The sequence below is a fragment of the Convolutriloba macropyga genome, chromosome 7 (assembly GCF_964194025.1).
Source record: "Convolutriloba macropyga chromosome 7, txConMacr16.3, whole genome shotgun sequence".
In the NCBI taxonomy this organism is placed as follows: domain Eukaryota; kingdom Metazoa; phylum Xenacoelomorpha; order Acoela; family Convolutidae; genus Convolutriloba; species Convolutriloba macropyga.
In genome coordinates this window covers 73,534,563-73,548,735 of record NC_134474.1, presented here as the reverse complement: position 1 = coordinate 73,548,735, position 14,173 = coordinate 73,534,563, and the positions used below count along the sequence as shown (strand labels likewise).

Below are 14,173 nucleotides of genomic sequence, written 5' to 3'. Positions count from 1 at the left end.
ACAATGTTCTTAATAATGGTCAACAAGACTGACCATTATTATCTATAATAATGGTCTTAATAATGGTCAATAATGAAAAACAGATTAACATATGCAAAAACAGATTTATGCAAACAGATTTATGCAAAAACAGATTTACCTATGCAAAAACAATTTTATGCAAAAACAGATTTACCTATGCCTCATTGGAAAGCCAATGAGACATGTGACAAAACAAAAGTACAATAGCTGCCAGAATGCCATAAAATAGCGTTGCGATTGGTTCATAGAACTGTTATAGTAAAAAGAAAATAAGCAGTATGAGTCTAAAAAGCTTGAAACAGCTGGCAGATTGCCAGAAAAAAGCTGTGACAGCTTCGTATACCTGCAGTCTCAAAAAACTCGAAAATAAGACCACAAAAGAACTTTTTTACTAATTGATGTAATACTTAGATTTAGAACAAATTGGACAAATTATGAGATAATAGCTCCCATCAAATTAGGGGCAAATAAATTCAGCTAACTTCATCTCCTTCGAATAACGCGAGCTTAAGTCTTCCAGAGAGATGAAAACAATTTTTGAGCGTGAGTTAAATCATGTGTTATCAAAATAATAATCACAAGAAATGACGTCATGAGAATTGATCGCGTTTAATGACGTCACACGCCCAATTCAGTCAAAACTGCATGAAAAAAAATTTGGAGCTAGCGTGACGTTATATGGTTGAAACGAAAATTTAATCGATTTAAAAAACTAAGATAAGGCCAAAAAAGCTCCTCTTAACTAGCGCTATTACAACTATTAAAATTGAAAATCTTCAGGAAACACTGGAAACAAATAATGTCCAGCTATTAATAAAGCAAATCGAACACTTAACAAATGAAGGAAAGACTAAGAATTTACTCATACGTTTAGACAACGTACGTTGTTTAAAGGAAAAAACTTTTAGGTGCAAACAAGAGTTATTCGAAAACATCAAGTAGGAGGAAATTGATGATAATAACTGATGTCATTACTAAAATTAAAAACATAACTAAAACAAACGAACGACAAAACTGGTAGGGTTACAAAACAGCAGCTAAGTAAAGACCATTATTATTGACAATGTTCTTAATAATGGTTAATAAGACTGACCATTATTATCTATAATAATGGTCTTAATAATGGTCAATAATGAAAAACAGATTTACCTATGCAGAAACAGATTTATGCAAACAGATTTATGCAAAAACAGATTTACCTATGCAAAAACAATTTTATGCAAAAACAGATTTACCTATGCCTCATTGGAAAGCCAATGAGACATGTGACAAAACAAAAGTACAATAGCTGCCAGAATGCCATAAAATAGCGCTGCGATTGGTTCATAGAACTGTTATAGTAGAAAGAAAATAAGCAGAATGAGTCTAAAAAGCTTGAAACAGCTGGCAGATTGCCAGAAAAAAGCTGAGACAGCTTCGTATACCCGCAGTCTCACAAAACTCGAAAATAAGACCACAAAAGAACTTTTTTACTAATTGATGTAATACTTAGATTTAGAACAAATTGGACAAATTATGAGATAACAGCTCCCATCAAATTAGAGGCAAATAAATTCAGCTAACTTCATCTCCTTCGAATAACGCGAGCTTAAGTCTTTTCCAGAGAGATGAAAACCATTTTTGCGCGTGAGTTAAATCATGTGTTATCAAAATAATAATCATAAGAAATGACGTCATGAGAATTGATCGCGTTTAATGACGTCACACGCCCAATTCAGCCAAAACTGCATGAATGAATACAAATATGGAGCTAGCGTGACGTTATATGGTTGTAACGAAAATGTAATCGATTAAAAAACTAAGATAAGGCCAAAAAAGCTCTTAACTATCGCTATTACAACTATTAAAATTGAAAATCTACGGGAAACACTGGAAACAAATAATGTCCAGCTAACTAAAACCATTAGCTAAAACTGGAATCACAAAATTGATTCAGAGCAGCATAACTAGAAAGTCTAAGCGCCTCCAGTAAGGCGAATAATGACAAAGGATCACAAAAAAACACGGTCCAAAATTAATGACTATTTTCTGAAAAACTAGTGTCGAAATCGTTAAAATTAATACACATGAAATAAAAACTATTCGGTAGATTCCCTTTTGCCTCACTTGAGAGGTAATGACATGACAAAGAGAACTACAAAAAGGTAGAAACTTTTCAAAACAGATAGTGGTAAAGTCGTAGAAACTTTACGCTCCCATTTGAGACGGAGCTTAACATATGCAATTAAAACACAAGACAACATGTAGCATATTTAAAACTTCTCGGTTTCATTACTGTTACCACTTCGGTGTGACCAAAATCACGACTTAACGTGGACTTCTGAACAAAACGTCAACAAAAATAAAAAGATCTTAAGAATGCCTCATTAGAATTCAAATTGGACCTGAAATACATTACAGGCAAAAATTTTAATTGAAAAAACATAACTAACTATCGTTGAAAGAATTGCTCTCGAATGACTAGTGGGAGCTCTAACATTTTAGAGCCTGCTTCAGTCGGGGCGCAAAAGCCAAGGGCGCAAACGTCAAGGGCGCAAAAGTCACTCGAAAATTCAAATCGGTCAATCAAAAATTTTGCATAAAAAAGACCAAAGCGTTTATAATAATTGCTTCAAACTTCGTTCGACACCAATTAAACAAAAAATAAAACTCAAAATGACTGGGAATGAACTTCTAAAACCATTAAGAATAACCGACTAACGTCGGGCGAATTGCTCTCAAACAGCCGGTGAGCGGTTGGCTTCGTCAGTAGCTAGATAAGGTTTAGTGAGGCTAGCTTTAGCTTAATTGAACGGGCGTAAGAGAGCACAGCGGGGGTTGCAACAGGGGGGGGGGTTCTGATGGGGTGGCAACAGGGGGGGGGGTCAATCTCCAAGAACCGCCCTTCGCACCATAAGTATAAGTTTCCAAAACATATTCTGTGAATCGCGTACTTGAAGATTAGTGCGCTGAAAGGCTCTAAGAGCACCTAATGCCCGCTGGGCGCTACCTGTTTATCCCCTATTTCAGGACAAAAAGTCAGATGGGTCAGACGAAAAATCAATCAAGCGAAAAATCGCATTAAAAAGACCAGCAGGACTTATATAATTGCTAAACTTCGTTCGAGAGCAAATAATCAATATTAAATAATGGGGGATATTTTGTATGGTTCTGTAGTCAGTGCAACAAATTAACCAGGACAGAACTCAAGATAGTTATTTGCGCGATATGCTGACGATATTGCATGTAACACGAAATCAACAAGCAAAGAATTCCTCAAAAAAGACAACGCATTGCATAAAAACCTTCAGTTTACATAAGAAAAAGTCGATGCAAACGGCGAACTGGCTTTTCTTGACATGAATATATGTGTTAGCAAGTAAAATAAAATTTCATGCAAATGGTACCGTCAGCCTATAGACCTCTACAATTCTAAACTTTTGTAGTTGTGCTCAATTGCAACATAACAAAAATATAGTGCAAGGCACTGTGCAAAGCATTTTCCGTTGCACGAGTAATTGGAAAAACTTTGACGAAAAACAAAAGAAACCAGGATATGGGGTTGAAAAATCAGTACCCTGAAAGTTGGACGGCAAAAAATGTGAAACAAAACTCTCGAAGCGCTCGCTGCACGAAAACAGAAATCCTCAAATACCAAGTAGAAAGACATACCATTGAAGAAAAATAGTCGAGGAAATCCCCACTTATTTAATGCAATAGAGGCATTTCATGCATGCAATTGAAATAAAAACTACAAAAATGCCGTCGTAATCGGCACCCCCAAACCTCCTAAACCAGTAATTGAAAATTTCAGAAGATTTGGGATGTTTGGCTATAATGGGAAAGACTCGAGGAAAAGGATTTTTTGTTAGAACGTTCTCTTAATTCACCTCACAATCTTGCTCGCAATGTCCTGCAATGGCCCACAGTCGCCAGTGACGAAAGATGCCAACATGTCCAGTATTACACTTTCGTAGTCCCCTCCTACGTTCAGACCAGACACAAACATCACAAAGGATTCATCCTCATCAATACGCGACACACCTGTTTTGATTTCTTCAATGGTCGAAGTATCTTCTTTATTGCTTCGCTTGGAAGGACTTAGGTCGCTGCTCTCACTAATAGTCGCCACAGGGTAAAATATTTCGTCAACGTTAAATTCACCCTCTGAATTTTCTTTCCCAATTACGCCCACAACCACTCCTAACACCAATAACATACCAAATTAATATCGCTGGTCAAGTCTACTAAATAAGTTTTGCTATTCTACTTGATGTTTTATGGAAATTTAACTTTTGTCTTTTTGATGAAACGAAAAGTACACAAGCACGAAAAGGTTCAAAAATTCGGCGACCCCAATCACATAAGGAGGGCAGAATTGATCTCAAAGATGTTGATAAGCACTGAAAGATTTTCACTCACCATTGCAGAGATCTAATCGAGCCAAACATTTCATTTTTTGATTATGAATCCCTTCGCTATTTATCCTCAGACTTTGTATTTAATAGTCGTCTACAACTTTTTAATGCTCTATCATCTGTGCCGGCAGAAGCACGTGGAATAATGTAAACTAACAACTTGGACCAAAATAAGTCAATGCTGATTTAAATCTTACAAATTACGACTCTTTCTTCATACAGAATCAACATTGACTTAGTTTGGAAGTTGTCAGTTTCCAGTATTGTATGAATGTCTCCTCCGTTAGATACCAAGCCTAGATACCCAAACGCATTAAAGGGCCAATAAAAAAGCGATAGCCACATTTTAACCAATCATTGCAGTTTTCTGGACCTATCGAGAATAGATGCAATTTTTTTTTATTGAAACAATTGAGAACATTGTTTATTTTTCCGTTTTTCAATATTTTCTTAAAGAATGAAATGTTTGGCTGCAATCCGCAGATAGTTGTGCTTTCCACTGAAATAAAAGCGAACAGCCTATCTGCAGAGTGCAAGTGTGATCTATGATGTGACTTTGAGTGTCGATGTTTCCAGTGAGAGCGAGTGACTGTGTCTCATCTTCAATGTACACCTGGTCAGCGGAGTCCACAAAAGTATCTCTCACAACTGGGGGCTCCAAATTGTGTTCCTCGCTCACCTCCTGAAAAGATATAACTTCAAAACTTGCGAGACAGAGATAACTTCTTCAGCTCCCGAACTTTCTCAACTGAAATATTTCAATTACTTTTGCTTTTACGTAAAATAACACAATATAGCAAAAGACTGTTTTCTTCGTTCACACGACACTTTCTGGAGGCATGGTGATGGTTGAAGCTTCCCAAACCTTTTAGATAAATCGTTAATTAAATATAGTCAATTGGTAATATTACCTTGAAAAGTCGGATGTTAGTTATTTTTTTAATGCTTCTAAACTTTCAAAAATGTTTTGCCCAATTGCAAAATTGTTCCCCGTTTGATTATGATGTTTCCACCGTTTGATTATCTTAACTTTATGGGCCAGACAATGAGACAGATCACAGCAAATGAATCAATTGGTGTCGTCAATTTCATTAAGCTGCGAACGAATGCCTAGGAACACCAATATACCGATATCCGCATGTTTTAAATTTGAACTTCAACCTTTGAAAATATCGCAAGGGTTTCAACTTAATGCTACAGACTATTCAAAACGATGCCGTAAATATTAGCCGAAAGCAAAATTAGCCGAATAAAATTTTTGCCGAAAAGCAGAGAATAACCAATCAGATTTGAGAAGGAATAAATGTTATCGCGATAATAGCATGTGTCGGTCGTTATATTTTGTTCGGTTGGGACAGATTCAAGATCAAGACCCATAGATTACTCAGGCATAGCCAAATTCGTTAACTTTTTATGTAAGGAGCTAGATAATTGCTCGTCCCACTTTTGTTTGTTAACAGCAATTGATTCTTCTAATTTTCCTACTTTTCTGGGCTTTTCGGTTAATTTTCACATCGGCTAACATTCCGGGCACCATGCGAAACAACCTTGAGTATGCTTGGCTTGAGAGTTTGTCTCTTCTGGATGGTACCAATGACAGCGTACTTCCTGTCTGGTCTGATTGCACTAATGGACACCAAGGCTACCCTGCCAACTTTAGATTGCTGTTTAGATGGAGAGGACGAGGAGACTCCTTTGCGAGGACTGTTACCTGCCGAGGAACCAGCAGAGTTGGCAGAAATTGATGAAGAATTCAGCAGGTTATCACTCAACCGGTGTCTAGGAAAAAGAATTGAGCAGTCTTAGTGTTATAACCCAGCTTCTGGTATATCAAGCAAACAAAGTCGATACTCCAGCAGAATTTAAGTACATCGGTAGCATGCCTTGCCGAAATTCTGGAGATAGTAGGTTCGAGTCCTCTAAACTCCAATCCTTTAGCAGTTTAGGGAGTTAGCTAATACCACAGTTCGGTTGTTACAATCGGAAAGCGTCATGCATTTCATATTGTTCTACTACTGACTATCCAATAACTCTCGTAAAGGCAACTTGATTTTTAACGCTTTTAATTGTAGAAAATCCACGTGTAACGGTTCTAAAGATTCAAGCGAATCCAAAAAAATGTGATGCGAATCGCACGAAGCAAACGTGAGGAAAAGTTACGCTGGAAATAATGGTATTAGAGGGGCACTGAAATTACCCCCACCCCCCCCCCCCCCCACCTTATTGATCGCAGGAAAACCTACTCTAAAATATATACAGCTCCAGAAACAAATCACACGATATAATGACTCACTCCATAGCCTTTTGCACCCGTGGCCTCAAACTGTTCAGTCGGGTAGTGTATATGTGCACGTATTGGAGATTGGACTGATAGCCACGAATCAGCATCTTCTCTTTCCCACAAAACTCATAGCTGTCAAAACCCTTCCTGATAATGGGCTCCTCAATTTTTTCATCAGCAGAAGAGACTGCGTCAAACACCACCATTTTAACAATTCAATCTGAAAGTAGATTATTCGTGACGTCGTTAAAGAATTCAAGAGTACAGAAACGTTTCCTTGTTCCCACCGTGAAGAATGTTTGTCTTTATTACTAAGAGCAATCAAACTAAAGTGCATTTTTGCGCTGGTTTGTAATGTCAAATATAATTTTCATTTATTTCGTATCTATATTAACGACATCAAATCAACACAAGGACACAAATCTGATTCTCTATGCTGATGACACAGCTATTGCAACGGGCAGCAAGAACAATGATTCATACAAAAATCACCAATTGGCACTGGAACAAACGAATGACTGGATAAAAGAGAATAAGTTATGTCTGAATGCAAAGAAAACGAAAAAACATACTTTCTAAAGGTCAACGTAATTTTCGTTTTGAGAAGGAACTCATTTTAAAAGTCAAACGATTGAATCTGTTAAAGATTTCAAATACCTAGGTGTGGTTATTGATAGTCGTTTAAGTTTTCGGCAACATGTAATCCACATTGAAAAACGCCTCGTCAAATTCTGTGAAATTTTTTACAGGCTAAGAAGAGTTCTAACATTCGGTCAGTTAATCCAACTTTTTAAAGCTTTTTAGACCGATTTTACAGTATGGAGTTCTTATCTATGGGGCAACTTCAATAAGCGTATTGAAAAATATTGAAAAGAGAGGAATATAAACTTTACACTATTCAGGAAGAGCATATATATCAACTTTTTAAAACACTTGTTTGTGTGATTCGCGAAAAACGTAAAATTGAACCATTGTCAAATTTGATCACCTGCAGAGAAAAAAAATGTTTCAAATGGTAGATCTAAAAAGGTTTCAGCCAGCAATCGATCGAGTATGAAAAATTGTCACTTTATTTTATGCCTATTAGACACAAAAAAACTTCTCCGCAAGAGGCACTTGAAAACAAGTCAGTCAGACATAATATTGCACTCTTGGTTAGTGCGGTTCTAATTTGTACGTTTATTTGTGCTCAAGCGTACTCTTTTATAATTGGTATGCATTGTAAAACGTATGTCTTTCTTTCTGTACCAACCATAAACAATTTATTATTATTGTTATGATTATTATTTTTATTAATATTAAATATACGAAGTGCCGTCTGTATAGTATAACAATGGACGGCATTATCCTTTAAAATTCATACGTTTAAAAATCTAAGCATCATTAGAAATGGAAAATAACACTATTTATCATTATGCGAGCACGCTCATTTCTAGAGTGATCTATTATATTGAGTAACGCCTGCTAAGGGAGAAAAAGTGTTTTTTTTACAGAATTACAAAATTGCTAAAAATCATAGATGGTCATATTATACCAGGGGAAAAGGAACCATTCCCAGAATAAATTTCACACACCGTTGATGATTACTGACGTTCAAATTGAAATGATCTGTCAGCTTGTACTGAAAAGCTTTTAAATTCTTCGAAACTTTGGAGAGCTGCTCCTTTCAATATACAATGAAAAAGAAATTGTTTCATGCTGCAATTATTTCCCCTCTTGCCTCTTAGAGGTTCAATCAGTTGGAAGCATAAAAGAATCAGAATATTTAAACAATTAAATTATGAGTATAAACATGAAATACGTAAGCTTTAAACAGCGCAGTTAAATTTGATAGATTGCGATTAACAGATGATTAAAGAAATGAGATTTCAATTTTGAATTGAGTTTTAGCACCTTTGAGCAGGAAATCTTTTAACTATCGAAACTATATAACCTCTCAGAATTCATATTACATCACTGAGAAAAGGAGGCGGATAAACTATTACTGAATCAAAATCAAATGCCCGTTTTCAGTGGTCAAATTTCAGAAGGATAAAAATCCACAGCTACTGCACCATGAAAAGATTTGATATCCATTTCTAGAGCGGCTATAAATAACTCCCATGACTGAAAGGAAAGAAATGAATAAGTTCATGATTAACAAGGAAGCGCAGATATCTGACTAATAAATAGTAAGCTATAATTTCTTATATTAGCTGGCTCAGAAAACTAATTTAAATCAAAAATATCTTGCATGCTAAGAAGATACCGGATATTTTGACTTCTTCGATCGAACTGTTCAAATGTTTAACTAAAATTTAAGAATAGTCTATAAACACAATTTTTTCCACAAATATATCAGTGATTACAGCTTTCACGCCAAAATCATTAACTTCTTTACTGTGATACTTATTCATTTAGGGATATAAAGAATGCAATTGACCTTTGATGACATACATTCTTCATGAGCATGAAAAAGATGCATTTTTCAAACCCTTTTGTTTTGATTTTAGCTTATAAAACAATTTTCGCTTTGTAATCTTTACAGTGACACTTGTATATTGAGAGATAAAAAAGATGTATAATTGAACGCTGATGAATCATGCATAGAGTATGATCTTGAAATTGATGTTTTTGGACAATTTTTACCCAATAGGAAGGCTCCGTGACATTAGTGTAAAAACGTTCAATTGGTCTGAATTGCAGTTAAGTTCATCGCAGATATAGACAACGTAACCTGTCATTTTTTGTGGTCAGATTCAATATACATCACTTTTCTGGTACTTACAAACATTAACTCGCCCACTCAGAGATACCTCTGCTGCGGTTAAATTTCTCCTACGCTCAACAGCCAGACACGGGAAACTTGTCACGTGTTACGTCAGCAACTCTATCTACAGCTGTATCCCAGTCAAATGCCCATCAGGTTCTTTGCAGCCAAGTCTAATGCAGTCAGTAAATCAACTTTCCTTCAAATTTCAACTCAGCGACTTTTTATTCAGTCTAGTCCTTCAGACTTTTCAGTATCTCTTACTCCCAGCACGGTAGATTGGACAACGCTTAGAGGCTAAGGAGAAACTAGAACCAGCCGATGTCAATAGAAACCTCAGAGATCGATCCCGGAGTTTTCTCTTAGCAGCCTTGTATTTGACATGATCAGACTCTGAATCAGGCCTGGGACCTTGCCTGATTTTTTTCTGAATCAGGCCTGATGGTCTCTGGGGGTTCGGGACGGGAAGTCCTAACTTTAGCGGTAGCTTCGCGGTGGCGTCCTCGAGAGCGATCTCAGATGGCCAAGAGAAAAATTTCAACTTCAGCCAAGCTCGTGACTGCACCACCAGCAGATTCAACGGTCCCCCCAGATACCTAGGCGAGACGGCCTGCCGAAGGGATGGCTTGGGTAACAGCCCTTATAACAAATACTTTCGGAAGAAAAAATACGATGATTGATTCTACATTCATAGAAAGGTCGAAGACCTGTCTATTGCCAGCTGAGACGGTGATCAACCTGAAAGAGTGAGCACGTTTAACCTATTTACAAAGTTTCCGTCTGAAAGTCATCTCCTCTATATTAATATTATAATAGCGTGATAATATTGTAATGATTTTTACTTGTTGGCCTGATCATTATTTGTTTTAACAGCTGAATAGAGTCGCTTTTTCAAAGACTTCAGTTAGTGTTCTGCATTTGTCTTATCATGGCAGATTTACTGAATCATGGTTGCTGCTAGACAGGTTCTTTTTTTGTTTCAGGAATTTCAAGCGGGTTGGTGACCACCCGAATCATTTGGCTCTAATCAACCAGGCGCATAATTTGTTCTACAACCCTAGAGAAGTTGCGGCTCTGAAGACAGATTTACCCAATTGGAAGGTTTCACGACATTAGTGTCAAAACGTTCAATTGGTCTGGAGTGCTGTCTGGTGTTCAGATAAAGACACCGTAATCTGTCGTTTTTCTTGTCACATTCAATACAAACATTAACTCCCTCAATCAGAGATAGAAATTTAAGCGAGTATTTGCGCTTGTAAAGCGCCTTCCTAAATCGAATTTCCTATTTTACACTTTTTGGATAGAATTTTGAACCTGTACAGACATGGGGGGAGGGTGTCATGAATTTGTTATTGGGGGTCATGAAAAACACTGGGCTTCTAAAAAAACTAGATCCAATCATTTTCAACTCATCCAACAATTCCTGCATTTTTCTATCGCAAAACTCCAGTTTTAACAATTCGAATCGATGAATATGGGGACTATTTTGGGGGTGAACCACAGATTTTAAGTTATCTTTTTTTAAATGTCAGTTTCCCACATTTCATCGAAACGCTTTCATCGAAACCAAGTTCATCCAAGTCCAATTCGAAGTCCCAAATCATCCAAATACATCCCTTGTCACCAAATTTCGCAACTTGGCCATTTTGTCATTAGTTTAAGCATCCAACCGAGATAAAGTTATCTTCGCAATCCGTAGAGGTGACCTGCTTTATCAGACAAATTATATTTAAAAACGCGCGCTAATTTTAACTGCCAGATTTAAGCAGTTCCAGATTTCACAATGCTAGATTTTTTTACATACATTGCCAGAATTTGAACTGACAAAATCTCGGAACCTTCTTCATTTCCCGTCTTTTTCTGCCTGCCTCAAGATTGCCAAAAAACACATTGTCAAGATCAGCTCAAGTAGTGTACTAAAATGCACCTATTGTCACAGGGGGACATCCCATCGTGACGAATCGTGCATAACGTTTTGTCACGGGTGGGGACGTCCCCACCTATTACAAATCTTGCCGTACATTTTCTTAATGAATTCGTTTGAAACCGGTTCGAAAGTTTTGTCGGATAATCCGTATGCACTGGCATTTGAATCTAGCTCACTTCCGGTATACTCGCATTGTAGAAATCCCCAATCAACTGGCTGAAAGTTTTGGTTTAACAAGCCTTCTTGGATCCCATTTGTATGGTTGCTTTCTAGGTTCTGCGTTGTTTTACTTTCTTAATAACCAATTGTTTCACTTCCACTTGAACAATGTATTACTTGATCCATACTGTCGTCCCAGTTTTCATGTATTTGACGAAAGAAAACTTCATTGACAACAGAATGATGACCGTACGGTAAGCTCTCTATTCCGTTTTTGGAGATAAATCTTTTGTCATTATATGCACTTAAACATATTCGGTTTGATTTCAACAGAAATAGTTAATTATCTGACATCATCTGGCAGTTCAACGTTCGTTTATTCTCACTAGTTTAGAACGTTCTTGAAACAATTATGCGTGAAGAGTTTCTGTGTGTTTCCTGTAACCCCTTTCATGCTCTTTAAAAAGTAACTAAGAAACAATTGAAGATTTTTTTATTTCTGTTTTAACTACTATTCTCTAGTAGATAAGTTTTCTTCTCCTAACTCTACAGTTTAGTTCTCATGTTAAAGTGCTATTTAGAAGAACCAACCTTGAGCAAGAACAGAGTACATTTTCAGTTTCAAACCCACAAACTCCTCCATAACTTTGCCGCATAGTTCATCTTTGAAGAGTAGAATTTTTTTCATGTTTGCTGTGCTGTTAAGTGGAGATGTTTGCGGATAATTTGAGAAATAAAAGAATGCCTTCAATTCTTCGTTCTCAGCCAGTTCCTTGTACAAATCTTCGGTAAAAATTTTGTAAGTCAGCGAGTCTGTCACTGTATAATAGTTCAATGTTCAAGTGCTTTTTCATAACATTGTATTGGAAATTATAATATATAGTTTTGACAGATCCAGAATACTCGCTCCAATAATTAACGATTTAGACCATATGAACTGGGTTTTTCTGAGTGTTACTATAGCAAGATCTTCCGTAAAAACTTTGAATGACTTGAAATAAAACTTTGGTGCATATTCAAGGAGTTCGTCCTCGGTTCGGACCAAATATGCATTTACTCGGTTCCTTGGATTCTCACGCACCTTTCCATAAACACTATCATCAGTTTGTAAAAATTTCCATCGAACTTATTCTTCGATTCTGGTCTACACTTACTATCCAGTTCAATATAGCCAGCTTATCATTTGCTCTGAGCAAAATGAATGACTCGATGAACTTCTGAAACAACTAATCCTAAACTAATGCATAACTTCAGTGTGAGATAGTGCACAATGTGGTTCTACTTGTCAAATAAAGTCTGCAACAGTTTTTTTTGTTGAATGCATGTATAGTTTTTCTCGTAATTTTTCTTGATATTCGCCAAACCATTCAACTTTAACTTCCTTTGTTGGTGCGAGAGGAAAATCAATGTGCAAACTATGCAATTCTTCTCCATACTTCGATTCAACCACAAGGATATAGCCAATTGACGACTCTTTCGTTCTGCTGTTGCTAATAGATCTTGCACGCTGTAATCATTCAGTGACTGGAAGTCACGTTGAGGCAGGGGAAAATTATGCATAACACCACCATAAAGATTATTCGCATCAATCACCAATCCAAAACTTGTCGGCAGAGATTCGTTGTACTTGCCGAAGTATCTACTGTGAGCAAAAAAAGCCGCGATGGGCAGATTGATGACATCCCACCAAGAAGGTTTCCAGCCATATCTAAATGCTCTCTTTTGGTCAGCAATTCAAGACTCGTTCCACATAATTTCATGAGAGCATCACCTACTAGATTAGCGGCTGAATAATATTGCACAATCGAGACTATAGGTACGGTAACAAACTATTCGGAACTGTTCAAAAACTGCTTCTAGCAAGAGTGTGTCTGTTTTCAAATAGAGATCGTTGTAGTCGCCGAATGACTCACAGCTAAACTTTTTGAATACCTCATTAGCATGGGAAAGTTCTTTTTCAGTAATAGAAACTTTTCCAGCGCAAAGAGTGTCCACCAATTGATCAAGGCCGGAGTAATTTGGTTTCGTTGAAATTTTCAAAACTATCTTTATATGAATAGGGGTAAAAACCTTTCCGATGAAGAAGCTTTATTTCTTCTGTAGTCTGGCTGGCTGAAAAAGGGTTGTCTAGAATAGCGAAAGCCTCCACTGTTACGAAAGAAACCAGTTTATCTAGACTCATGTTGACGAACCAGTACGAATGGATAAACCTCATTTTTCTTCGTAAATTGACTTCCTTGCCGTCTTTTCTCTTGCAGGCTCCAATAAACTGCAAGTGAAAGCGATACATATTTCTCGTCCGTCTGCAATTATTTTAATCAAGTTGTTTTTGCTGCATGCATGTTACGCCAAAAATAAATGTTGGAGGTCATAATTGCTTAAGTTGTGAGCTACATTCGGGTTGACTTTCACTGATCACCGTTGAATGTTGCAGTCACTATGTGCATATCCAATGAACCTGTCGGAATAGTGACAGTGGTCAACTAAATTCTCGTCCAATTCATGAAAGTCTTCCCCGCATAACCAATATTTCACCGCTTGTGCTTCGACCTGTTTCCTAACCACTGAAGTTAGATTCCCAAACTGTTGTTCCTTGTTATAGATGTGCGCCAAAACTTCGATTGATTTTACAAAATCAA

The 14,173-nt window shown here is 36.9% G+C and overlaps 2 protein-coding genes across 2 annotated transcripts in view; both read right to left on the bottom strand.

The window, feature by feature from the left end:
* Positions 1-14,173, bottom strand: part of LOC142343318 (dCTP pyrophosphatase 1-like) — a 247,818-nt gene that overhangs the window by 62,386 nt on the left and 171,259 nt on the right. The window lies entirely within an intron of this gene.
* Positions 1-14,173, bottom strand: part of LOC142343315 (DNA polymerase delta subunit 2-like) — a 209,193-nt gene that overhangs the window by 23,761 nt on the left and 171,259 nt on the right. Inside the window, exons 2-6 of the mRNA XM_075395143.1 lie at positions 6,712-6,921; positions 5,966-6,197; positions 4,974-5,100; positions 4,423-4,434; positions 3,891-4,203 (exon numbers count right to left, since the gene is read on the bottom strand). Coding sequence (XP_075251258.1) covers positions 3,891-4,203; positions 4,423-4,434; positions 4,974-5,100; positions 5,966-6,197; positions 6,712-6,905 — 878 coding nt within the window. The 5' untranslated portion in view covers positions 6,906-6,921. The remainder of the gene's footprint in view (positions 1-3,890; positions 4,204-4,422; positions 4,435-4,973; positions 5,101-5,965; positions 6,198-6,711; positions 6,922-14,173) is intronic.